Source organism: Scyliorhinus torazame, chromosome 7 (genome assembly GCF_047496885.1).
Source record: "Scyliorhinus torazame isolate Kashiwa2021f chromosome 7, sScyTor2.1, whole genome shotgun sequence".
Lineage (NCBI taxonomy): Eukaryota > Metazoa > Chordata > Chondrichthyes > Carcharhiniformes > Scyliorhinidae > Scyliorhinus > Scyliorhinus torazame.
Genome location: NC_092713.1, coordinates 102455732 through 102483703, shown reverse-complemented (window position 1 = coordinate 102483703; position 27972 = coordinate 102455732). Strand labels below are relative to the sequence as shown.

Below are 27972 nucleotides of genomic sequence, written 5' to 3'. Positions count from 1 at the left end.
TTACGAGGAAAGGTTGAGGGTGCTCGGCCTTTTCTCATTAGAGCGGAGAAGGATGAGGGGCGACTTGATAGAGGTTTATAAGATGATCAGGGGAATAGATAGAGTAGACAGTCAGAGACTTTTTCCACAGGTGGAACACACCATTACAAGGGGACATAAATTTAAGGTGAAAGGTGTAAGATATAGGAGGGATATCAGAGGTAGGTTCTTTACCCAGAGAGTAGTGGGGGCATGGAATGCACTGCCTGTGGAAGTAGTTGAGTCGGAAACATTAGTGACCTTCAAGCAGCTGTTGGATAGGTACATGGATTACGGGAAAATGATATAGTGTAGATTTATTTGTTCTTAAGGGCAGCACGGTAGCATTGTGGATAGCACAATTGCTTCACAGATCCATGGTCCCAGGTTCGATTTCGGCTTGGGTCATTGTCTGTGCGGAGTCTGCACGTCCTCCCCGTGTCTGCGTGGGTTTCCTCCGGGTGCTCCGGTTTCCTCCCACAGTCCAAAGATGTGCGGGTTAGGTGAATTGGCCAATGATAAATTGCCCTTAATGTCCAAATTGCCCTTGGTGTTGGGTGGAGGTGTTGAGTTTGGGTAGGGTGCTCTTTCCAAGAGCTGGTGCAGACTCAGTGGGGCCGAATGGCCTCCTTCTGCACTGTAGATTCAATGATAATCTATGATTAATCTAGGACAAAGGTTCGGCACAACATCGTGGGCCGAAGGGCCTGTTCTGTGCTGTATTTTCTATGTTCTATGTTCCTCCCATGATCAACTGGTACATGGCAAAATCCGGGATTGCTGCCAGCAACCCCCTCATAAAACCCACATCATCCCAATTTGGGGCAAACTCATTTACCAACACTACCGGTGCCCCTTCCAATACCCCACTCACAATCACATATCTCCCACCTGAATCCCTCATCTCCTTCGCACTCACGAATCCCATTTTATTGCTCATTAAAATCGCCGCACCCCTCGATTTCAAATCAAACCCCGAGTGAAAAACCTGCTCGACACACCCCTTCCTTAACCTAACCTGGTCCTTCACATGGAGGTGTGTCTCCTGCGAAAAGATAACCCCCGCTTTCAAGCTCGAGGTGCACGAACACCTGCGACCTTTTAACCGGCCCATTCAGTCCCCGGACATTCCACGTTACCAACCTTATCGGAGGCTTGGCCTCTAATTCCCTCTACTGTCCGTCATCTTCCCCACTTAACTCCTGCCCCTTTAATTCCACTCTGTACCTAACCCATCTCAGATGGCCCCTTTCTTTGCCCTTGACCATGTCATCTCTCACCCCCTGCCGCGTCGCAGAACCCCCCCCGCTTTTTGGTTGGCGCTGGTTTTCACGCCAGCATGGGGACATAGCCCCATTATTGGAGAATCCCTCCCAAGAAGGGAGAGATCACTTTGATAGGATTGTACTACAGGCCCCCAAATAGTCTGCGGGAAAGTGAGGAGCAAATATGTAAGGAGATTACAGGTAGCTGCAAGAAAAATAGGGTGGTAATAGTTGGGGACTTTCCCAACATTGACTGGGACAGCCATAGCATTAGGGCTCGGATGGAGAGAAATGTGTTGAGGAGGAATTTCTTATTCAATATGCGGATGGCCCGACTAGAGAGGGGGGGAAAACGTGACCTCCGCTTGGGAAATAAGGAAGTGCAGTTGACAGAAGTGTTAGTGAGGGATCACTTTGGGACCAGTGAACATAATTCCATTAGTTTTAAGATAGCTATGGAGAATGATAGGTCTGGCCCAAAAGTTAAAATTCTAAATTGGGGCAAGGCCAATTTTGATGGCATTAGACTTTCAAAAGTTGATTGGGGGTGTCTGTTAGCAGGCAAAGGGACGATTGGTAAGTGGGAGGCTTTCAAAAGGTGTTGTTAACCAGGGTTCAGGGTAAGCCATTCCTTTTAGAGTGAAGGACCAGGCTGGTAGAAATTGAGAACCCTGGATGACTTGGGATATTGAGGCCCTGGTCAAAAGGAAGGAGGCATTGGACATGTGTAGGCAGCTGGGATCAAGTGGATCCTTTGAAGAGTATAGAGGTTGTCGGAGTAAAGTTGAGAGAGAAATCAGGAGGGCAAAAAGGGGACATGAGATTGCTTTGACAGATAAGGCAAAGGAGAATCCAAAGAGATACTCCAAATATTTAACGGGCAAAAGAGTAACGAGGGAGTAGGACCTCTTAAGGATCTACAAGGTCATCTATGTGTGGATCCACAAGAGATGGGTGAGTTCCTAAATGAATATTTCTCATCGGTATTTATTGCTGAGAAAGGCATGGATGTTAGGGAACTTGGGAAATAAATAATGATGTCTTGAGGAGTGCACATATTACACAGAAGGAGGTGCTTGAAGTCTTAAAGCGCATCAAGGTAGATAAATCCCCAGAACCTGATGAAATGTATCCCAGGACGATGTGGGCGCCTAGGGAGGGAATTACGGGTCCCTTCGCAGAGATATTTGAATCGTCGACAACCACAGGTGAGGTGCCTGAAGATTGGAGGGTAGTAAATGTTGTGCCTTTGTTTAAGAAGGGCCACAGGGAAAAGCCTGGGAACTACAGAGAGGTGAGCCTATCATCTGCGCTGGGTAAGTTGTTAAAAGGTATTCTGAGAGACAAGACTGCACGTATTTAGAGAGGCAAGTCTGATTAAGTACAGTCAGCATGGCTTTGTGAGTGGAAAATCATGTCTCACAAATTTGATTGAGTTTTTTGAAGGGGTAACCAAGAAGGTAGATGAGGGCAGTGCAATTGACACTGTCTACATGGACTTTAGCAAGGCCTTTGACAAGGTACCGCGTGGTAGGTTGTTGCATAAGATTAAATCTCACGGGATCCAGGGTGAGGTAGCCAATTGGATACAAAACAGGCGTGACGACAGAAGAGAAAGGGTGGTTGTCGAGGGTTGTTTTTCAAACTGGAGTCCTGTAACCAGGTGTGCCTCAGGGATCGGTGCTGGGTCCACTGTTATTTATATTAAGGATTTGGATGAGAATTTAGGAGGCATGGTTAGTAAGTTTGTAGATGGTGATTGGTGGCATAGTGGACAGTGAAGAAGATCATCTAGGATTGCAACGGGATCTTGATCAACTGGGCCAGTGGACCAATGAATGGCAGATGGGAGCTTAATTTAGGTAAATGTGAGATGATGCATTTTGGTAGATCGAATCGGGGCAGAAACTACTCAGTTGTATAAAACATTAGTAAGGCCACACTTGGAATACTGTGTACAGTTCTGGTCACCCTATTATAGAAAGGATATTATTAAACTAGAAAGATTTACTAGGATGCTACTGGGACTTGATGGTTTGAGTTATAAGGAGAGGCTGGATAGACTAGGACTTTTTTCCCTGGAGCATAGGAGACTTAGGGGGATCTTAGAGGTATATAAAACAATGAGGGGCATAGAGGAGGTAGATAGTCAACATCTTTTCCAAAAAGTAGGAGAGTCTAAAACTAGAGGGCATAGGTTTATGGTGAGAGATACAAAAGGGTCCAGAGGGGCAGCTTTTTCCACACAGAGGGTGGTGAGTGTCTGGAACGAGTTGCCAGAGGCAGTAGTAAAGGTAGGTACAACTTTTGTCTTTTAAAAAGCATTTAGACAGTTATTTGGGAAAGCGGGCCAAACATGGGCAATTCAGACTAGCTTAGTGGTAAAAACTGGGCAGCATGGACAAGTTGGGCCAAAGGACCCGTTTTCATGCTGTAAACCTCGATGAAACAGGACTAAAACTTCACACACTATTCCAGATGCAGTACAACAAGATTTATATAATTGAAGCAAGACTTTGCTACTCATATATTTAAATCTTCTTGCGATAAAGGCCAACATAGCATTAGGCTTCCTAACTGCTTGCTGCACCTGCATGTGAGCTTTCAGTGACTTATTTATGAGGATACCCAGGTCCCTTTGTACATCTGTACTTCTTAATCTCTTACCATTTAAGAAATATTCTGCACATGTGCTCCTCCAACCAAAGTCCAACCTTACATTTTGCCATATTATTTTCCATCTGCCACGTTCTTGTCCACTCACCAAGTCTGGCCAAATCCTCTTGAAGCTGCTTTGCATCTTCCTCACAAGACACATGTCCACTTAGCATTTTGTCATCCATGAACTTGTAAATAGTACATTGGTCCCCACATCCAAATCATTGATATATATTGTAAATATATTCTGAACAGCTGGGGCACCAAAATCTTTGCGGTATCCCATTTGTCACAGCCCGCCAAGGTGAGAAATCATAGAATAGAATCCCTATAGTGCAGCAGGTGGCCATTTGGCCCATGAGTCTGCACCGACCCCATCCTCATGACCCCACCTAACCTTTAGACAGTAAGGGGCAATTTAGATTGGCCTAATCTGTACATCTTTGGATTGTGGAGGAAACACGCACAGACAAGGGGGAGAATCCGGTAGCACAGTGGTTAGCTCAGTTGTTTCACAGCGTCAGGGACATGGATTTGATACCCGGCTTGAGTCACTGTCTGTGCAGAGTTTACGTGTTCTTTCAGTGTCTGCGTGGGTTTCTTCCGGGTGCTTGGGTTGCCTCCCACTAGTCCTGAAAGATATGCTTGTTTGGTGAATTGGACATTCTGAATTCTCCCTCAGTGTACCCGAACAGGTGGCGACTAGGATTTTCAGTAACTTCATTGCAGTGTTAATGTAAGCCTACTTGTGACACTAATAAAGATTATTATTATGTGCAAACTCCACAGAGATAGTCGCCCAAGGTCGGAATCGAACCCGGGTCCCTAACGCTGTGAGACAGCAGTGCTAACCACTGTGCCACCCATGACCCCTTTGTTCCTACTCTCTGTTTTCTGCCCATTAGCCAATCCTTAATTCATTACCTCTTATCTTATGTGCTTTAATTTTGTTAACCAACCTCCATGGGGAAAAGCTTTCTGAAAATCCAAGTATTATCATAGAAGTTAATCACAGAATCCCTGCTTGCAGGAGGAGGTCAATCGGCCCACCAATTGGAACGAGCAGCCGACTTAAGCTTAAGCCCACGCTTCCACCCTATCCCTGTAACCCAGTAACCCCACCAAACCTTTATGGACACTAAGGAACAATTTAGCATGGCCAATCCACCTAACCTGCACATCTTTGGTCTGTGGGAGGAAACTGGAGCACCCGGACGAAACCCATGCAGACACGGGGAGAAAGTGCAAAGTCCACACAGTCACCCAAGGCTGGAATTGAACCCGGGTCCCTGAGCTGTGAGGCAGCAGTGCGAACCACTGTGCCGCCCACAAGCTTCGTCCACCAACTCCTCTTTATCAATTCTGTTCGTAACAACCTCAGAAAACTCCAACGTTTGTCAAACATGATTTAGCGCTCATAAATCCATGTCAACTACGTCCAATCAGATCATAATTATCCAAGTGTCCATTTATCATATCCTTTATTAACAGACACTAACATTTTCTGTACTACTGATGTAGGACTAACAGGTCTGCAGTTCATTCTCCCTCCCTTCTTAAATAGTGAGGTGAAATGTGTTGCCTTCCAATCTGCAGGAACCATTCCAGAATCTAAAGAATTTTGAAAGACAATTACCAAATGCTAGCTCCATAGCTACCTCTTTCAACACTCGTGATGTAGAATATTAGGTTCCAGTGACCCATCAACCTTCAATCTCATTAATTTCGCCAATACAGCCTTCTTACGAATACTAATTTCCTTCAATTCCTCATTTACCCTCATCTCTTGTATCCTAATTCTGGGGGTTCTTGTATCTTCCTCGGTGAACACAGGCATAAGATAGACAAAGTAATTTAACTTCTCTGCCATTTCTCTATTTCCCATTACGAATTGTCCTGACTGCCTGTAATGGGTCCAAAATTGTCTCAGCCAAAACAAAAGCAGAAACCTTGGGAGGATATCTGTTTTAATCGATTGAATCCTTCCAGTCAAAGTCAGCGGGAGGCTATCCCATCTCTACAGGTCCCCCTTCACCGACCCAAGAATGACCCCAAAATTTAGCTTCTGTAACATTATCCAGTCTTGGGCCACCCAGACGAGGCAAAAAGCCAACCTCCTCAGGTCATAGAATTTACAGTGCAGAAGGAGGCCATTTGGCCCATCGAGTCTGCACTATCCCTTGGAAAGAGCACCCTACTTAAGCCCACACCTCCATCCTATCCTATCCCCATAACCCCACCTAACCTTTTTGGACACCATGGGCAATTTAGCATGGCCAATCCACCTAACCTGCACATCTTTGGACTGTGGGAGGAAACAGGAACACCCGGATGAAAACCCACGCAGACACGGGGCGAACGTTCAGACTCCGCACAGATAGTGGCCCAAGCCGGGAATCGAACCGGGACCCTGAAGCTGTGAAGCAACAGTGCTAACCACTGTGCTAACGTGCACCCCCCTTCCTGGGGGATTGGGCCACCTGGACTCTCAGACAACGAACGTTGGACCTGGCCTGGCGAAAAGGCAACTTCCTCTGTTGGTTCCCTTGCCTGGGAATTCACTGGAAAACATTCACTTTTACCCAGGTTCAATCTGCACCCTGAAAAGGAGCCAAAACTCTAGAGCAGTTTCATTATCTCCTCTGCACTGGAGAAAGAGTCCGTCAAATACAGTAACAGGTCGTCCGCATACAAGGGCACCCTATGCTCCCTGCCCCCTCTATCTATTCTCCTCCACTTTGTGGATGAGCGAGTGCAATAACAATGGTAACTTCATTGTAGTGTTAATGTAAGCCTACTTGTGACACTAATAAATATTATTATTATTATTATTATTATTAATAGCCAGGGCAAACAGTAGAGGATACAATGGACATCCCTGTCTCTTGCCTCTTCCCAATTGGAAGTATTCCAGTTTAAAATCATTTGTATGGACACTGGCAGTGGGGGCTCTACACAAAATCGGATCCAGAGTATAAACTTAGGTCCAAAGCCAAGACTGCCCAAGACCTCAAATAAATAGCTCCATTCCACCTTATCGAACGTCTTCTCTGCATCCAGAGAAATAACCTCCTCTGTTTCAGGGGATGGAGAGGTGGACAGGACCATGTTGAGCAAACTCCGGACATGTCGGAGGAGCTTCGAATTCCTCCCTCTCCTCCTGATTCACTACCAGGACAGCCGGACGTCTAAAAACCCGGACATCGAGGACTCATCCTCCAGGGACTCGTACAAGTTCCAATAGAATGCTTCGAACGCTCCATTAACCTTGGTTGGGGTGGCGACCAGTCTACCATCACATCCCTGATTTGTACAATTTCCCGAGAGGCCGCCTGCCATCACAGCTGATGTGCCAGCAGGCGACTAGCCTTCTCCCAGTGTTCATAAAGAGCTAACGTCACAGCAAGCACACCACCCTGTCTGTGGATAGAAGACCAAACTCCCAACTGTAGCTTTTTCCTGCTAGCCAGTAATTCTGGTGCCTGATGGATCAAGTATTGACGGTCCACTCTAAGATGGCATCGCCAACCTTTGCCTCTCTGCCCTTTAGTTTTTTTCCTTATGCACCTTAAAGAAATAATTTCTTCTCGAATGACCACCTTCAGTGCCTACCATAGCGTTGAAGGGAAAATCTTCTCACTCCTATTAAAGCTCAAATATTCCATAGTGGCACAGTGGTTAGCACTGCTGCCTCACGGCACCGAGGACCTGGGTTCGATCTCGCCCCGGGTCGCTGTCCGTGTGGAGTTTGCACATTCTCCCTGTGTCTGCGCGAGTCTCACTCCCACAACCCAAAGATGTACAGGGTAGGTGGAATGGCCACACTAAATTTTTTTTAAAATAAAAAACGAACGGACAAATATAAAAAAACTCCAAACAACCCTTGTCCTTTTCCAAACCAGTTTCCTTCAGTTCGGATACAATACCGGACCACAAATGCCCGAGGTGGCTCTCCAGCACAAAGTTTCTGCCTCAGTGACCAATGGGCATGATCCAACTCAGGAAAGGCCACCATTATCTCCTCCCTCACCATTTTCTAGAGCACCTGCGCCATTAAGTTTGTCAGGTTTGGGCAATCCAACCACTCTCAAATTCTGTCTTCTTGAAGTCGCCTATCAAGGTTGTCTATCCTAGCCTTCAGACCCTTATTATCGGTCTGGTCTCTCTGACTTGACAGGGCAACCCCTACCACCCGCTGCTTCACTACCATGTCCACCTTGGCCAGGGCCCTTCAGATCTAGGAAATCGCCACCGCGATTGCCTTCTCATGATCCTCTGAAACCTCTCGACGGAGCTCCTGCAACTCAGCCGCCAAAAGCTTCATGGTTAGTGGAGTTTGCCTCGCTGCCATTTTGCTTTCTTTTGATGCCCTTGAGGTCTCTGATGTTTAAGTTGTTTCTTTCTTCTTTTGGTGTCTGATTTGAGACCTATTCCACATCCCCTTGCTGTGAGGGGCTTAAACAAATAGATTTATGGGTTTTGGGTGCAGGTTCCCAGCAAAAAAGGGAACAAAATCGTGATCCCAAGCGGGAGCTCCTCTATGTGCGGCCACTCCACTGCATGCCACATCGAAGGAGGCAATCAACGCCTCTGTTTAACATTTCAACTGAAAGATGGCACCCCATGAAATGTCAGGTTAGATTATGTGCTCGAGTCTCTGGAGTAGGGCTTAGATCTATGATCTTTTTAAACAGAGGAGACTACCACTAAGGCAACGCTTTCATCTTTTGATGTCACGAATGGTCACTTGAACTTTGGTGGTTAAAAGACACTTGGCTCAGAAGCCACCATTTCAATAAGACCATTTACAACCGTTTTCTTCTTAAATTAAGGCATTTATATAGCCACTAGGCTAGAAATCAGAAGCATAGCTTTATACTGTACCTTTGAATCTTGTGTGTGAAAAATGTTGGGGTCATCAGTACTGTCCACCATAATTTTAGGACGTTCATTCTCTTTTGATGACTGAGAAGATCCCATACTCTCATTACGGTGGGACTTCTGCCCTCCATGGCGATCTGCTCCCATGCGGTCACTGCTGGTGTTCCCCATTCTCCTCGGAGTATTGCTACTATACTACTGACAAATGTTTTGAAAAAGATAGTTCCACAATCTCTTGCTTGGGTGACTGAAATTTAAAAAAGTTATATTTTATCAAACTAGGAAAAAGCTTTTACCATATAAGAAAAGAACACCAAATATCTGGATAACATTCAGGCTGGTGTCGTTAAATGACAAGTATTGTTTGAGCAGCAAAAATGTTAGGCAACAATAAGATGACAACAATAATATGGTGTCGTTGTACGCAAACGATCTATTGTTGCCTATTGCGAATCCACTAGAAAGTATGGGGAGAATTATGGATCCGTTAGGGAAATTTGGGGCATTTTTGGGGTATAAATTAAATGAGGGGAAAGTGAGGTTTTCCCGGTGAATGCCCAGGGTAGAAGTGTGGACTTTGGGGCCTTGCCATTCAAGGTGGCCACGGTACAGTTTGGGTATTTGGGGATTCAGATGGCTCATGACTGGGATACTATACATAAGTGGAATCTGGCCGGTCTGGTAGAGAGGGTCAAAGGATATCTGGAGAGATGACCTGCCGCTATCACTGGCGGGGAGTGCAAGACCGTGAAAATGAATGTGTTGCCAAGATTTAAATTAATTTTTCAATCTCACCCAATATTTCTTCCCAAGGCATTTTTCCGGAGGGTGGATAAGTTGTGTGGGCTGGCAAGACACCAAGGATTAGTGGGTCTTTTTGCAGAGGGGGAGGTGAGGGGGTGGGCTGGCATTCCCAAACCTGTTACATAACTATTGAACGGCAAATGCGGAGGTGAGACAATGGTTGGTAGAGGGGGACCGTCAGAACGGGTGCAGGTAGAGGAGGCCTCTTACAGGAGCACAGATTTGAGGGCCTTGGCGACTGCTCCGTTCCGGTTTTCTCCAGGGACGTATATTAACAATCCGGTGGTGGTGTTGGGTGGAAGGGTGAGCTGTGAGGAGGATGCAGAGATGCTTCAGCGGGATTTGGACAGGCGTAGTAGTGGGCACATGCATGGCAGATGCAGTATAATGTGGATAAACACAAGGTTACCCACTTCGGTAGCAAAAATAGGAAGGCAAATTATTATTTGAATGGGGTGTAAATTGAGAGAGATCTTGGTGTCCTCATGCATTAGTCGCTGAACGTAAGCGCGCAGGTATAGCAGGCGGTAAAGAAGGCAAATGGTATGTTGGCCTTCACAGCTAGAGGATTTGAGTAAAGGAATAGGGATGGTTTACTGCAATTGTATAGGACATTAGTGAGGCCACACCTGGAGTATTGTGTGCAGTTTTGGTGTCCTTATCTGAGGAAGAATGTTCTTGCCATGGAGAAAGTGCAACAAAGATTTACCAGGCTGATTCCTGGGATGGCGGGACTGTCATATGAGGAGAGACTAAGTCGGTTAGGAGTATAGTGATTGGAGTTTGGAAGAGTGAGGGAGATCTCATAAAAACTTATAAAATTCTAACAGGATTAGACAGGATAGATTCAGAAAGAATGTTCCCAATGGTGGGGAGTCCAGAACTAGGAGCTCATATTTTAAGGATAAGGGACAAACCTTTTAGGACTGGAGTGAGAAGAAATTTCTTCACCCAGAGTGGTGAATCTGTGGAATTCACTACCACAAAAAGTAGTTGAGGCAAAACATTGTGTAATTTCAAGAAGGAATTAGGTATAGCTCTTAGGCTAAAGGGATCAATGGATATGGGGGATGCTGGATCAGGGTATTGAACTTGATGATCAGCCATGATCATAATGAATGGCAGAACAGGCTCAAATGTCCTCCTCTTGCTTCTATTTTCTATGTATGTGTCTACGTATGTCCTTACCCTGTGATAGTGACTATTTTGCAGACATCAGCAAAAAGGGGGGTTGGGGAGAGGGGAGACGGCAGAAGGGGTTGGAAAGGTGGGCTGCTGAGTGAGGAGAGGGGATTTCACATGAAGGGCTGGGGGGGGGGGGGGGGGGGCGGGGAGAGAGTAGAGGTGTGAAGAAGAGGGACATGCACGTGTATCTGGTGGGAGAGCGGCTAATTACAATATGGCTTTCGGTGGGGCAGAAGAGTTTTCTGTCAACAGTGAATATGGAGAGCTTGGCTGAAGTTTATAAAGTAACATTCTATATGCTTTAAAACACAGAATATTTGGCACTGATCTAGGGTCATCCGTTTATCGATAACATGCCCAATTCACATCACAACTATCTCTTGTATAAATCCCGTCTTTTGTCCCCAAAACAATGATTTTAGTGTTGATTGCTTGAAGTCAAAGGGCAATTGACATCCCATCCCCATCCTGGTGTTTGGACGATTGCAATTACTAGATTACGCAGTGTCCTTAAAAAATAAAGCACAGAGGACGTGACAAATTCCGCCCCCATTTATATAAAACGTGCAGAGGAGAGAAGGTGCTTTAAATTGCTCCCTAATAAAGTTCACATTTACAGAACGCGCGACAGCGTTAACTGTAGAAGTTCAAATCGTTACATTTGGGTGGTTGCAATATACCAAATACGTGAATAATCTATATTTATAAAACATACACGTACAAATACAATGAAACAACAACAAAAAATGTGCTGCAGCAGCCAAATACAATTTTCCTTGCAAGTGCGGCCTGGCTTCTCCTGCAAGTACAGCAAAAGGTCACTGACTCGGCACTACTGTTAAAATGCTGCAAACATCGACAACCATATCTGAACAGGAGATACGAGGCCTCCCTAGAGCCACGGCTAAATTTAGCTCCAATAACCCACCCGCTATTTACTTTTGTTGGGTGGGGGATGGGGAAGACTAGAATAGAAAATGGCACATTGAAGACGGCAACAACAGCTTACCCACGGCCCATCTCTCCAGTTCAGTGACTGGGGTGGAGGACGTTATTACCTTGAGTAAAGCGGCGGACCTGTTGCTCCGCGATTCTCCGCCCCTCCCCGCCCCCAAGCGTAACGGCTCCAGCTCCGGCTCGCGCGAGCTTCGTGCACCCACCGTCAGGCACGGGCGGGCGCGCGCCTCTCGCGCTCCGCCGCGTGGTGCCCGCTCGAGGATAATGACCCAACACCTCGGTGCAAAACACCTCTCCCACCCCACACTCAAAACACCTCTCCCACCCCACACTCATTCCCTCCTCTTCCCCCGAGAAACGGTTGCGTTCTGTCCTCTCGTCTTCATCCTCCCGAAAGTTTTCTTCTCGGCTGGAGGCCAAACTTCAGTAATGAGGAGAGAACCACAGAATTGTAACGGAGAGAAGCAGACCATTTGGCCCATCGTGTCCGCACCAGTCCTCCAAACGAGCATCATGACTTAGTGCCATTCCCCCGCCTGTTGCCGTACCCCTGCTCATTGTTTCTATTCAAGTGGTCATCAGATGCCCTTTTGGATGCCTTGATTGAACCTGCCCACACCACATCTCCAGCGAGGTTGGGACTATTCTCCTTGGAGAATAGAAGGCAGGGTGGAGATTTGATAGTGGCGGTCAAAATCATGAGGCAGCTTCAGGGCGGTCTCCGACACCTGGGTGGGGGAGGAGAACGTGTTGGATATCTACCAGGAACTACAGGAGGCGGAGGAAACAGCGGTGGAGGAGCTCAAGGGCAAATGGGAGGAGGAGCTAGGTGAGTGTGGGCAGAGGTCCTGGGCAGGGTTAATTCGTCCTCATCATGTGCCAGGCTCAGTCTAATTCAATTTAAGGTGGTCCACCGGGCACACATAATGGCAGCGAGAATGAGCAAGTTTTTTGGGGTAGAAGACAAGTTGTATGAGGTGCAAGGGCAGCCCTGCAAACCATGTCCACATGTTTTGGGCATGCCCGGAGCTTAGAGAGTTCTGGCAAGGATTCGCGAGGGCAATGTCCAAGGTGCTTAACACACGGGTGGTGCCATGTACAGAGATAGCGATCTTTAGAGTGTCAGGAGACCTGGGAGTTCAGAGGGCGAAAGAGGCCGATGTCTTGGCCTTTGCCTCCCTAGTAGCCCGGAGACGGATTTTATTAATGTTGGGGGACTCGAAGCCTCCGAGTGTACAGACTTGGGTTAATGACATGGCTGGGTTTCTCAGCCTCGAGAAAATAAAGTTTGCCTTAAGAGGGTCTACGCTAGGGTTCTCTCGGCTGTTCGTTGACTTTCTCGGGGAAAATTAAAATGTCAGCAGCAGCAGCAATCCGGGGGGGGGCGCGGGTGAGTGCTTCATTGGGATGGTGTGGGAAGACTGAGTCGCGTGGGGTAATGTCTATTTAATTGTTATTGTATATTCTCTTTTTGCACTATGTTAATGTTCACTCTAGTTTGTTTTGTTATTATTGTTACTACTGTTTTATTATGAAAAATTCTGCAAAACCTTCATAAAAATACTTTAAAAAAATAAATCATGAGGCGGCTGGACAGAGTAGATAGGGGATGTAGCATGTGTATTTATTTCCCTACTGAGCTATGCATCTTAGGTGATGTGGGGGGGGGGGGGGGGGGGCATGGAAATCATGGCTGCAGGCATGATGTGTAAGGACAATCAGTACTTCTGTAATAAACTGTTTAAGTTATCACCTGTGAGAGAAAGAGAATATTTGGATTATTAAATGTATTAAATGAATAACAGACTAAAGAAACTAACACAAGCTTGTGGGAAAGTACTGCTTGGACAAGGAAACAGATGCACATGAGGAAGTGTAGATAATGAAGAAGTAGTGCATTAACAGAAGAGATAATAATAGGTCTGAATATTGAGCAAGATAGATTGGGAAAGGCTTAGTAAAATAGATGAGTGGACAGTCTTAAAGACATAAACAAGCCACTGAGGCTGCGCAAATGTCTAGGGGGACCACCCACTGGACAGAAGGAGTACGTAAACGTGAACGTATAATGTATGATGAAGCGTGAATACTGACATATAATGTATGATGAAGGCGTATAAAGAAGAATGTGAACCTCAGTGAAACCTGATCCAATCAGGGGGAGAGGGCAGAAGAATGATAAATGAACAAAGTGTATATAAACAGATGAAACAAGCTATTTGGTGTGCTCCTGTCTAGGAGGCACCCAACTCTGCAGACTTGTATAAGGATAAATAAAACACGAACTTGCTTCTAGTATTTTTGTCCTCAGTGTCAGTGATTGTGAGCACACATTCAAATCTCACACCTGTCTTCATTCCTACGTGACCACATAACATTACAGGGAGAAACTTCCTATTCGTAAAAAGATTGAGAACATTTTTTTTTAATTTAGAGTACCCAAATCATTTTTTCCAATTAAGAGGCAATTTTTAGCGTGGCCAATCCACCTAGCCTGCACATCTTTGGGTTGTGGGGGCGAAACCCACGCAAACACTGGGAGAATGTGCAAACTCCACACGGACAGTGACCCAGAACCGGGATCGAACCTGGGACCTCGGCGCCGTGACGCAACAGGGCTAGCACACTGTGCCACCGTGCTGCCACGAAAGATTGAGAACATGAGGGCACAGATTTAAAGTGATTTGCAAAAGAATCAAATGAGATAAGAGAAAAAAAAATTCACGCAGTGAGTAATTCAGGTCTGAAATGCACTGCCTGGAAGTGTGGAGGTATGTTCCAAATAATTGGATGATTATTTGAATGGAAACAATGTGCAAGGGCACAGGAAACTGGCGGGAAAATGGCACTAAATAATAACGCTCATTTGGAGAACTGGTACAGACACTATGGGCCGAATGGTCTCGTGAGCTGTAAAAATACTGATATTCTATGTTCTGCGGCTGCAATCCTTTGATGTGGAACTTTTAAAAAATACTTAACAAAACCACTGCAACAAAATAGAATGAGTCTCCAAATAAGCAAAGTTGACAGCTCCAAGATGAGTCATTTAATAAAAGGGTGAGTGGAAACTAAGTAAATAAATGTCTCACTGCACAAAGGGCAGCATTTATTCACTGGGTTTACATCCTGTTTCAATCTCCAATATAAAGAACAGCATTGAGTTTACTTTCTAACAAGTTGCTTTCTATAAAATCTCCCTATAACAAATAATCTTGTTGCAGAAGGACTACCTGAATAGATGCGCAGCTGGATGATAACAACTTTGAACTAATCAACCTCTCATCACATTGTTCATGGGTGACCTGTCTTCTGGAGCATGGTTGCAACAATTAGATATGTAACCTGCTATGACCCCCCCTTAAGCCCACTGCTGAAACAAAGTACCCGATGTGAAAAAACAGTCTCAATAGAAAAATTCATTTAATTGCAACACTTGTGAAACAAATCTTACTCCAGCCCAGCATTGATATTCTGGCAGACTGCCAATTATTTTCATTTTTCAAGATTTGTTTGCATCCGTAACAAGTTATTTGAAGTGTGAATGTTAGTATATGTAAGACCGCAATGTGTGTTGACTCTTAAATGCATTGTGAAATGGCCTACCAAGCCTCTCAGTTATATCAAGCCACTAAAAAGTCTAAAAGTGGACCACTGGCATCGACCTATGCACTGTAAATGACAACGGCAAACTTAGCCCTGTCGACCATGGAAAATCCTCTGGGGGCTTTGCCAAAATTGGGAGAGCTGTCTCACAGGCTAGTCAAGCAACAGCCTGACATAGTCATACTCATGGAATCAAACCTTACAGATAATTCCCCAGACACCAGGTGATCAGTAAACCAACAATGGGAAAGATATACTTGACCATATCCTCACCAATCTGCCTGCCACAGAACCATCGGTCCACTACAACTGCAGTATTGATAGAAGTGACCGTTGCACAGTCCTTGTGAAGACAAAGTCCTGTTTTCACATTGAGGATACCCTCTATTGTGTTGCGTGGCACTACCACTGAAATGGGATAGATTTTAAACCGATCTAGCAACTCAAGACTGGGCAACCATGAGGTGCTTAGGGCCATCATCAGCAGTAGATCTGTACTCAACCACAATCTGTAACTTCATGACCTGGCATATACCCAACTCTACCATTACCACCAAGCCAGGGGATCAACCGTGGTTCAATGAAGAGTGCCGGAGGGCATGCCAGGAACAGCACCAGCCATACATAAAAATGAGGTGTCAACCTTGTGAAGCTTCAACACAGGACTCGTGTTGTGTGTCAAGCAGCATAAGCAGTCAGTGATAAAGCTAAGCGATTCCACACCCAATGGATCAGATCAAAACTCTGCAGTCCTGCCACGTACAGTTGTGAATGGTGGTTGACAATTAAATAACTCACTGAAGGAGGAAGCTCATCCTCACTGTTTATGGAGCTGTGGAACAGTGGAAAAGATAAAGCTGAAGCAATTGCAAAATCTTCACCCAGAAGTGCCAAGTGGATGACCATTTTTGTTTAATTTAAAGTACCCAATTCTTTTTTTTTCCAATTAAGGGCGATTTTGCCTGGCCAATGCACCTAGCCTGCATATCTTTGGGTTATGGGGGTGAGACCGACGCAAACACAGGGAAAATGTACAAACTCCACATGGACAGTGACCCGGAGCCGTGATCGAACCCGGATCCTCAGCGCCGTAGCGCAGCAGTGCTATTGATGATCCATTTAATCTCTTCCAGAGGTCCTTGCACCACAAATGTCGGTCATCAGCCAACTTGTTTCACTTCATGTGATACAGGTATTAAGAAATGGCTGATTGGTTATTGTGACGACTGTATGGCTTTAGGAATATTGGATTCTAAGTATTGGGCAATTTAAGGGTTAAAAGCCTGGGGTTAGAGTGTGTTTGACTGCCGTGGTCATTTGTTTTTAAAATAATTTTGTTTTGCAGAGCCTGGGTGCTTTTAGTAGCCAGAAGGTGAAGGAATGTGTTTTTCAGTCTGGACTAATGGACTGTGGTTTGACTGCGAAAGTTCCTGGGGAGTTAATGCGTTTTGCAGCCTGCAGAGATAATTTGTTTTACAGCTTGGGGAGATGAGGTCATTGCAGGGTGGAGCCAAGGAATGCAGAGAGACATTTTGGTAAAGCTACAGAGAGGCAGATTTTGGAGAAATCTTTGGAGAGAGAAGTTATTTCTGATCTGCCTGATGCTAAATTGTAATGTAGCCATGTAAAAATGGCTGCGTTCCGATTAATCTGGCCAAAACCCAGTTTAAAATGGTTAAACCGAAAGACTGCTGGGAAAAGCAGCCAAGAAGACACAAGCAGGCAGCTGCAGACAGGTTTGCAGCTTCAGCTCTCGGAATGTAGCCCAGATCGATACTCAGGGCTATCAACAGCCCATCAATCCAGGTATCCGCAGTTTCATTCAGGACTGTTTACACCTAATCAACTCAGACATCCACAGTTAAATCGGCTATCCCCGGGAACAATTGCAACATATTAGCAATTGAATACCGGGTCAGGCCTGTCGGCGCCTGCAGTGGCCGAAACAAAGACAGGTGAGCGACCACCCCCCGATCGAGGAATCGCCTCACCATTGGACACATCGACCCCAGAGACTGGGGACAGAATCCAATCACTTGGGACTCAGGGTCAAGGGCCGCCCCGGGAGGCGGGAAGCCCCTGGGCCCTTTTAAAGTAAGGGTCCAAGTTCAGATCTCTCTCTCTCTCTCATCTTTGCCTGCTCGAGACCTTCGCAAGACCAGCCACCGGTACCGTAAGTTTAAATCCAACGATCGCTACCCAGTAGAGACATCTAGCCACCGACCTGTAGCAGCCTTTTGAATCCCGCGGGCCAGATTTGATTGGACAAGCCATTCGTTTCCCTGACCTGGTGGGCTCTTCCTAAGTTAAGTATTGGCCAGTAGTGATAGGTTTATTATATAAATAGTAGTATTAGGGTATTAATATTGCTTGTTGTATATAATAAATGACCGTTGTTTTAATCCTTACTAAGCGGTGTGCTGTGTTATTAATCATAACCTGAACTTGAACCACGTGGCGGTATCATAAAGATACCTGGCGACTCATGAGCAAAGGTGACCTAAACAGAGCAAATAGACTAAAGCTAGAAAGAGCAACAGTAAGATAGATTGAGAGCTATATGTTTATTTTATGCTGTTTAATGGGAAATTGAGTAGTAGTGTTTAAGGGGTAATTGTAAGCTGTTATTTTTGGGTGTGAAGTTAAAAAGTTTAATATATTCATAATGAAATCTTGTTTACAAAATACCAAAGCTCTATTTCTTCAAGCAATCATTCCAGGAGTGAATCATTTTTTCCACAGTCTTACAAATAAATGAAAATATTGGGGTTTCAGTCCAGTATCCTAGACACTATTGGGGTCTGGTCTGGAATTGTAATAGTTACTGAAAAGGCTACGGTCTTGACAATATTCCAGCAATAGTACTGAAAACTTGTACTCCAGAACTTGCCCCGCCCCTAGCCAAGCTGTTCCTGTACAGCTACAACAATGGTTTCTGCCTGGCAATCTGGAAGATTGCTCTGGTATGGTCTGTACACCAAAACACAGGACAAATCCAAACTGGCCTATTATCGCCCCATCAACCTACTCTAAATCATCAGTAAAGTGATGGAAGTTGCCATCAAGTGGCACTTACTTAAAGCACCCTGCTCAGAGCCATTCAGGACCTGCCAGTTCCACTCAGTTCCTGATCTCATTACAGCCTGGGTTCAAACTTGGACAAAATAACTTCAGGGGTGAGGTGAGAGTGACTGCCCTTGCCAACAACATAGCATTTGACCGAGCATGGCATCAAGAAACCCGAGCACAATTGGAGTAATGGGGAAAACCTTGGCTGGTTTGAGTCATACATGACACAAAGGAAGATGATTATCCTTGTTGGAAGTCAATCATCTCAGCTCAGAACATCACTGCACAAGTTTCCAGGATAGGAGTTGAGGCCCAACCATCTTTAGCTGCTTTATCAGTGACATTCTTCCATCATAAGGTTAGAAGTGGGGATGTTTGCTGAACATTTCCAGCAAGAGAAAATCTAACCATCGTCCTGGCATTACCATCGCTGAGTTCCCCCACTATCAACATCCTGGAGGTTGCCATTGACTAGCCGTATAATCACTGTGGCTGCAAGAGCAGGTCAGATTCTGGGAATTCTGCAGGCAATAAAATACCTCCTGACTCCCCAAAACCTGTCCACATTGTACAAGCCACAAATCAGGAGTGTGATGGAATGCTATCCACTTGCCTGGATGAGTGAAGCTCCAACAACATTCAAGAAGCTTGATACCATCCAGGACAAAGTATCCCACTTTATTGGCACCCCATCCACCACCTTCAACATTCACTCCCTCCTCCACCAACGTACAGTAGCAGCAGTGTGTACCATCTACAAGGTGCATTGCAGGAACTCACCAAAATGGCATCTTCCAAACCAACTACCACTACCATTTAGAAAGGCAAGGGCTGCAAATACATGGGAACATCACCACCTGGTAGTTCCCCTCCAAGGGGCAGCACGGTAGCATTGTGGATAGCACAATTGCTTCACAGCTCCAGGGTCCCAGGTTCGATTCCCGGCTTGGGTCACTGTCTGTGAGGAGTCTGCACATCCTCCCCGTGTGTGCGTGGGTTTCCTCCGGGTGCTCCGGTTTCCTCCCACAGTCCAAAGATGTGCAGGTTAGGTGGATTGGCCATGATAAATTGCCCTTAGTAACCACAATTGCCCTTAATGTTGGGTGGGGTCACTGGGTTATGGGGATAGGGTGGAGGTGTTGACCTTGGTTAGGGTGCTCTTTCCAAGAGCCGGTGCAGACCCGATGGGCCGAATGGCCTCCTTCAGCACTGTAAATTCTATGATTCTATGAAGTCACTCACCATCCTGACTTGGAACTATATCGCCATTCCTTCACTGTCACTGGGTCAAAATCCTGGAGCATCCTCCCTAACAGTTCAAGAAGGCAGTTCATCACCACCTTATCAAGGGCAATTAGGGATGGGTGAGCAATAAATGCTGGTCTAGCCAGTGATGGTCATGAGCCAAGAATGAATTTAAAAATTGTGCCAGCAGCCACAGTTTAAGTTGAATTAATGAAAATGCTGTTAATGTGATATTGCATATTGTGTATTGGTGTCATATTTATAAATTGAATAGTTAAAATATAATTTTTATTACTAAGAGCCTGTGTTAGTAATATTTTTGGCTTCAAAGAGCAGGGGAATTTATATATTGTATAGAATAGATCATCTGAAAAATATAATTTGAAAAACTACCTTTGATTCAGATTCTACCTTTGGACATATAGCAGAGGGCACTGCTCTAGCCTTGAGACATTTTGGCTGGCTATTTTCCTTAATATTCAAGGATACTTGTATTACTTTCATGGACCCCAGTGTGTCTTCAAAAACACTGCCATTTTTTTCCATTGGGGTCTGTAAGTCTGACTTTGAATCAACTAAGCTGTTTGCAGCACTCCAGTTCAGTTTAATTCTTTCCAGCCAAGAGTGGCCAAAGAGAGCTGGGAAACATCCTTGGACCACATGGAGTGGTAGCTCTGCAGTTTGTCCACTTAGCTCAACCTTGACTGTGATATAACCTCAGAGGCACTATTTCCACAGTATAGGTTCTCAAAATCACATCTGTTGGCTTCAAAAGAAGGTGATTAACTTTCTGTTTGTAGGTGGTCTCAGGAATCAGGAAAACAGCAGCTTCCATATCAACCTCCATTTTGATAGATTGTCCATTCAGTTTTGGCAAAAACTTTTGTGAACCACCCTGGACTCAGAGTACATTCAGCTTCAATTCTTCATCAGAATGAAGTGCTCTAGCTTCACTGTGGTTGGTGTTCTTTCCGTCCACATTGCAAATTTTCTTAGTTGAATTTATTTTGCTTCTTCCTTTGAATTGAGTTCTGTGTCTTCCTTTGAGCATTAGAACATAGAACATACAGTGCAGACGGAGGCCATTCGGCCCATCAAGTCTGCACCGACCCACTTAAGCCCTCACTTCCACCCTATCCCCATAACCCAATAATCCCTCCTAACCATTTTGGACACTAAGGACAATTTAGCATGGCTAATCCACCTAACCTGCATGTCTTTGGACTGTGGGAGGAAACTGGAGCACCCGGAGGAAACCCACGCAGACACGGGGAGAACGTGCAGACTCCGCACAGACAGTGACCCAATAGGGAATCGAACATGGGACCCTGCCACTGTTAAGCCACAGTGCTAGCCACGTGCGCTACCGTGCTGCCGCATTCTTCTCTAGAGAATTATTTTACTCCAGCAAGTGAGACCCAAGTAGAGACGGAGAGAAATGGACTGCACGGTGGTGCAGTGATTAGCACCGCTGCCTCACAGTGCTGAGGACCCAGGTTCGATCCCTGCACTGGGTCACTGTCAGTGTGGTGTTTGCACATTCTCCGTGTCTGCGTGGGTATCACCCCCACAAACCCAAAGATGTGTAGGGTAGGTAGATTGGCCACGCTAAATTCCTCTTAATTGGAAAAAAATGAATTGGGTACTCGAAATTTATGTTAAAAATTTTTTTTTAAAAAGACACAGGGAGAATGTGCAAACTCCACACGGACAGAGACCCGGGGCCGGGATCGAATCCAAGTCCTCGACGCTGTGAGGCAGCAGTGCTAACCACTGAGCCACACTTAAAATGACAATATCTAATGCAGACTTCAGACTTCGTTCCATTAATAATCTTATCAGAATGGCCTCATTTTTCAAACCACACACCAAACAATCAATAATTGTGTCATCTAATGAGTTGCCAAATTCACAAAACTCTGTAAGTCGCTTGAGGGTTACAATGAACTGTGCATTTTTCCCCTTCGAACTGATTCCTTCGATGAAATCAAAATCTCTCCGCAATAGTTAATGGCGTTGGTACAGAATGGTCTTCTAATATTTTAACCAATTCCTTATAAGTCACATCCCCAGGTTTTTTGGCTGAACCAAGCTTCTTAACAAATTGAAAATTTTGCTTCCGATTATACTTCGGAATGCAGGGCTCTTTGTCACGCTTGTGTGTAGTCAATTCCAGCCCCATTTGACCCGAAGTCACAACATGTGGTGAACCACTGTATTATATTGTACATTCTGTTCTTACTTATTGTACTTACTGTTCTTACTGTTTGTTACATGTCTGGGTTTGTCCCTGCTGGCTCTGCCCCTCAGGCTCAAGTAGAAAGGTAGCTAACCTCCAGCCCTGCCCTCATTCTGGGACTGGCTGCCAGCAGGTAACTTTTAGCTGATTAAAGCCACAGTTTACTCTTCCGACTCTCGTCTGTCATCATTGATGGTACATCAATTTAATCAGCTAAAATTTTAAGATGGATCCATCGCTCAAGCCTGATCGCCTGGAGCTGGACCCGCAAGCAGCCGACGCCACTGCCACGTTTGAACACTGGCTAAGGTGTTTTGAATCTTACATTTATTCCTCCGCCACCGCCGTCGCTGAGACCCACAAGCTGTGAGTCCTCAACTCCCGGGTGAGCCCACAAGTTTTCCTTCTTATCAGGGACACTACCTCGTACGAGGATGCGATAACGCTGTTAAAGGGGCAGTATGTTAAGGATGTCAACGAGGTGTACGCTAGGTATCTCCTTGCCACGAGGCGACAGCGCCCCGGAGAATTGCAAGCTGAATTTCTTCGCGCCTTGCGGGTACTCGGCTGGAACTGCAGTTGTAAGGTGGTATCGGCTGTCAAGCACACCGAACTGCTGATCCGGGACGCCTATGTCGCAGGCATAAAATCTAATTACATCTGCCAGCGCCTACTAGAAGGGGGTACACTCGACCTCCAACACACAGTACAACTCTCGGACTCGTTTGAAGTGGCCTTCCATAACATGGATGCCTACACCTCCAACCACGCGGCACCCTCGTGGACGTCGTGGGCGCCGCCATTACCCAACCCAGGGGCGCCGCAAGCCTGTGCCGCGACCCGCCAACTCCGGAGGCCCGAAATGTTACTTCTGTGGCCAGGGTAAGCACCCCGACAACGCTGCCCAGTGAAGAGCGCAATCTGCAACGGGTGCGGAAAGAAGGGCCACTTCTCTAAGTCTGCCAGGCCCGACCTGTTTCTAAACCCAGCAGCGCTGCGTGTAGCCCGTGGGGACCGCCCCCATCTTCCACGTCATCCGCCACGTGCGACCCGTGGGGGGCGCCATCTTGGCTGCCCTCTTTGACGCCACCCGCCACGTGCGACACGTGGGGGCCGCCATCTTCGACGACACCCGCCACTTGCGACCCGTGGGGGCCGCCATCTTGGAATCACCCCGCCGCCTCCCGGAACCCCTGCTCACAGATTGTACGCTGGCCTCCGCTACCCTTGATCAGCTCACCCACCTTCCAAAGCTCGCCTCCATCACCCTCGACCAATCTCGACCTCGTCACCTCACTAAATCCATGATGGCCGTCCGGATCAACGGCCACGAGACGACCTGCCTCTTCGACTCCGGGAGCACGGCGCTGCTCCCGCACAATTTTACCCGCAACCCAGAAAATCTCCCTGGCTTCCGAATCACATTCCGTGGAAGTTCATGGGTAACGGAGTCCTCGGGCCCGATCCCGACCACATGCGCCCCCTCCTGGAACTTCCACTCCCCCACTGCCCCAAGGCCCTGAAGAGATGCCTGGCGTTCTTTTCCTATAATGCCCAAAGGGACCCAATTATGCGGACAGGCCCGCACACTCATTAAATCCACCATTTTTCCCCTGACGGCTGAGGCCCGCCTGGTCTTCAACCACATCAAAACAGACATTGCCAAAGCCAAGATGCACGCAGTAGACGAGTCCATCCCGTTCCAGGAGGAGAGCGATGCATCTGACTTTGCTCTGGCAGCCATCCTCAACCAAGCGGGCAGGCCCGTGGCTTTCTTCTCCCGTACCCTCCAGGGCTCCGGAATTCGACACTCCTCCGTCGATAAGGAAGCCCCGACCATTGTGGAAGCTGTGCGACATTGAAGGGATTACCTGGCCGGCAGGCGATTCACTCTCCTCACTGACCAACGGTCGGTTGCCTTCATGTTTAACAATACGCAGCGGGGTGATGCACAATCAATTGCACAAAGACGAGAGTTCAATACAACTGAGGCTTTATTGCTCTAAGATGTGTGGTCTCCCACAGCAGCTGGCGAAATGGCTACTGCACGGAAGATACGCATATTTATACTCCGCCTACTGGGCAGAGCCAGCAGGCAGGGACTACCGTCATACCTGTAGTACAGGTCCTACCATACATCACCTAATATAGGTGCAACAGTGGTTTCCCACATTCACCCCCTGTTAAAATTAAGTCCGGCGGGGGTGGTGGCGAATTATATACAACAACTGAATTTTACATGTACAATTTTTGTGAGAAAAAAAATGTCTTTTGAAGTCCAGTGAACCAGTTAGAGATTCAACCGGTCCGGGGCCTTGATGTGCCGCTGGGAGCGACGCAGTGGTGGCGGTGACGCAGTGGTGGCGGACAAAATGGCGGCGCCCATGGGCCGCACGTGTTGGGGGTTGAAAAAGATGGCGGCGCCCATGGGCCGCACTGTTGCGCGGAGGGGAAGATGGTGGCGCCCACTGGCCACGCTTGGTCTGAGGGGAAGAAGATGGCGGCGCCCACTGGCCACGCGTGGTCTGAGGGGGAGAAGATGGCGGTGCCCACTGGCCGCATGTGGTCCGGGGAGGTGAAGATGGCGGCGCCTATTGTCTGTTATCGAGGGGGGTGGGGGCGATAGCGGCGGCTGCGCGGGCCTGGCACACCGCAGCAAAGTGCCCCTTCTTACCGCAAGCCTTACAAAGAGCAGCGCGGGCCGGGCAGCGTTGGCGGGGGTGTCTTTGCTGGCCGCAAAAGTAACATCGGGGACCCCCGGGGTTCGCTGGCTGGCGCATGGCGCAGGCGTATTGACTGGGTAAGGCCCCCGCTGGGGTGGCCGTCTGTGGGGTCCACGATGCGTAGGAGGGGTGGGCCGCGCGGCTGGAGGTGTAGGCCTGGATATTGCGCGAGGCGACTGTCATAGAGAGTGCTAGCTTCTTTGTCTCTGTGAGATCGAGCGTGGCCCCCTCTAGAAGTCGCTGGCGTATGAGGTCCGACCCAATCCCCGTAACAAAAGCTTCCCGCATAAGGAGGTTTGAATGTTCCATGGCCGTAACGGCCTGACAGTCACAGTCCCGGACTAGTGGTATTAGGGCCCGCCAGAAGTTTTCTATGGACTCACCAGGGAGTTGAGAGCGAGTGGCGAGTACGTGCCTGGCGAAGAGCGTGTTCGTCTTCTGGGCATAATTTTCTTTGAGTAGCGTCATGGCTTCGGCATAGTTTGGCGCGTCTTGGATCAGCGGAAAGACGTTGGAGTTCAACCTCGAGTACAGTATCTGTATTTTCTGAGCCTCCGGAACAGGGCTTGGCACCGAGTTGATGTACGCCTCGAAACAAGCTAGCCAGTGCTGAAAGTCCTTTTTGGCATCGCTTGATTGCGGATCCAGCTGCAGGCGAATCGGCTTGATACGGAGGTCCATCTTCTGAAAATCTTAGAGCAATAAATTGAGGCACGATCAATTGCACAAAGACGAGAGTTGATTACAACTGAGGCTTTATTGCTCTAAGATGTGTGGCCCCCCACAGCAGCTGCCGAAATGGCTGCTGCACGGAGGACACACATATTTATACTCCGCCTACTGGGTGGAGCCAGCAGGCAGAGACTACCGTCGTACCTGTAGTACAGGTCCTACCATACATCACCTAATATAAATGCAACATTGGTTTACCACACGGGGCAAGATCAAGAATGACAAGATCCTCAGGTGGAGGATCGAACTCTCCACCTATAATTATGATATCTTGTATCGACCTGGGAAGCTCAATGAGCCCCCAGATGCCCTATCCCGCGGTACATGTGCCAGCGCACAAGTAGACCAACTTCGGGCCCTCCACAATGACCTCTGTTACCCGGGGGTCACACGTTTTTTTCATTTTATCAAGGCTTGCAACCTGCCTTACTCCATTGAGGAGGTCAGGACCATGACTAGGGACTGCCAGGTCTGCGCGGAGTGCAAACCGCACTTCTATCGGCCGGATAGAACACACCTGGTAAAGGCCTCCCGCCCCTTTGAGCGCCTCAGCATCGATTTCAAAGGGCCCCTCCCCTCCCCTCCACTGCGTAATGTGTACTTTCTCAACATCATTGATGAGTACTCACGTTTCCCTTTCGCCATCCCGTGCCCTGACATGACCTCTGCCACAGTCATCAAGGCCCTGCACGGCCTCTTCACCTTGTTTGGTTTCCCCACTTACATCCATAGCGATCGGGGTTCCTCCTTCATGAGTGATGAGCTGCATCAGTTCCTGCTTAGCAAGGGCATCAACTCAAACAGGACTACCAGCTACAACCCCCGGGGAAACGGACAGGTGGAAAAGGAGAACACAACGATCTGGAAGGCCGTCTTCCTGGCCCTATGGTCTAGAAGTCTCCCAGTCTCCCGCTGGCAGGAGGTCCTCTCCGATGCGCTCCACTCCATCCGGTCGCTCCTGTGCACTGCCACCAATGAGACCCCTCACGAGAGAATGTTTGTCTTCCCCAGGAAATCCACCTCAGGGGTCTCGCTCCCGTCCTGGCTGACGGTTCCAGGGCCCGTCCTCCTCCGGAAGCATGCGAGGAGTCACAAGTCGGATCCCCTGGTTGAACGGGTCCTTCTCCTCCATGCTAACCCCCAATATGCCTACGTGGCACACCATGACGGACGGGAGGACACAGTCTCCCTTCGGGAATTGGCACCCCCAGGTTCCCCAGCGACCATCACCACTACCCCCGACTCTACACTGTCTCCCTTTGTTGCTACTCATGACTCTACACCGTCTCCCTCCGTTGCTATTTATCCGGAAGACGACACGCTCCTGGATACGCAGGCTTCAACATCCGACACCAGTGTCCTCACCACAGCCGGGACTGAGGCGATCACAGCGGAAGGTCAGAGCCCCCGACAGACTCGATCTCTAATTCAACCCATCCACTTCATCCCCGCCGGACTCTTTTTTAACAGGGGGTGAATGTGGTGAACCACTGTATTATATTGTACATACTGTTCTTACTTATTGTACTTACTGTTCTTACTGTTTGTTACATGTCTGGGTTTGTCCCTGCTAGCTTCGCCCCTCGGGCTCAAGTATAAAGGTAGCTAACCTCCAGCCCTGCCCTCATTCTGGGACCGGCTGCCAGCAGGTGTCTTTTAGCTGATTAAAGCCACAGTTTACTCTTCTGACTCTCGTCTGTCGTCATTGATGGTACATCACAACACAAGTGAAATTAGATGTTATTTTTAAAATACCTGAAGACCTTGGCTGAGCCCAATAAATTGCAGTCACCAGGTGTCTAAATTTAACACAAATAACCTTTTATTATTTAACAGTAAAATAATTAAACTGACAAAAATGTAACTGACTACGTAATACCCCTTTTCCACCCTACCTTTCCGACTTTCCCCATTCTACATACACACAGATAACATGGAAGGAAAGGGTGTTGGAGAGGAAGGAAAAAGTGATGATAATGTAAAAAGGATAAAAGATCTCCGATGCACAAGATGGCTTTCAGTTAAAGTCTTTTAGGAGTTCAAGCTTTCATTTAGATGCATCATCCTTCAATGTTTGAGAGGGTTTCCTCTAGCAAGGCTATTTTTTTTTTTTTTGCAGTTTCAAGGTCATTTCAACTATATAGTAAAGGTGTACAAGGCACTCACGGGTTTAAAGTAGGAAAGCGGTCCTTTACTTCAGCAGAGAGAGAAAGAGAGTTCCTACTTCATTCAAGGTTTTCCGATCTGTTCTTCATTGCTGGTTTTCTTTTTGTAAACTGTTGTATCTTTGGACCAACAGGACAAAAGAAATAGATTGCTGTGCATTTGAGTTGAATGAAATATCAACAGAAGTTTATTAGATAGGTCTTCATGTACAAGAGTTAGTACTAGACTAAGGCAAAAGCCTGCAAAGTAGTCAATGATGTCACCATGTCACGTGACTCCCTCCTTAAAGAGAGATCACACACAACTACACTAACCCACATATATAACAGAACCAGTGAATGCCCATCACTTATTTTGTTTAGGTGAAACAGGTGCAATGTATAAACATGTTCTTTCTGTCTACAAATAACAGGGCCCTGTGTAT

General features: G+C 47.0%; 1 protein-coding gene across 4 annotated transcripts in view; it reads right to left on the bottom strand.

The window, feature by feature from the left end:
* The window catches only part of LOC140426424 (5'-AMP-activated protein kinase subunit beta-2-like), an 84933-nt gene extending 57365 nt beyond the window's left edge, over positions 1 to 27568 (bottom strand). For 2 of the 4 annotated variants that reach the window (XR_011948201.1, XM_072511183.1), the window contains exons 1-2: positions 11870 to 12012; positions 8826 to 9069 (exon numbers count right to left, since the gene is read on the bottom strand). Coding sequence is in view for 3 of the 4 variants with exons in the window: in XM_072511183.1 (XP_072367284.1) it covers positions 8826 to 8993 (168 nt within the window). In the remaining variant the exon portion in view is untranslated. Of the gene's footprint in view, positions 1 to 8825; positions 9070 to 11820; positions 12013 to 27548 lie in introns of those variants that run through there. The other 2 variants (XM_072511185.1, XM_072511184.1) reach the window with 2 other exon arrangements.
* Between the last annotated feature and the right edge of the window lie 404 nt (positions 27569 to 27972).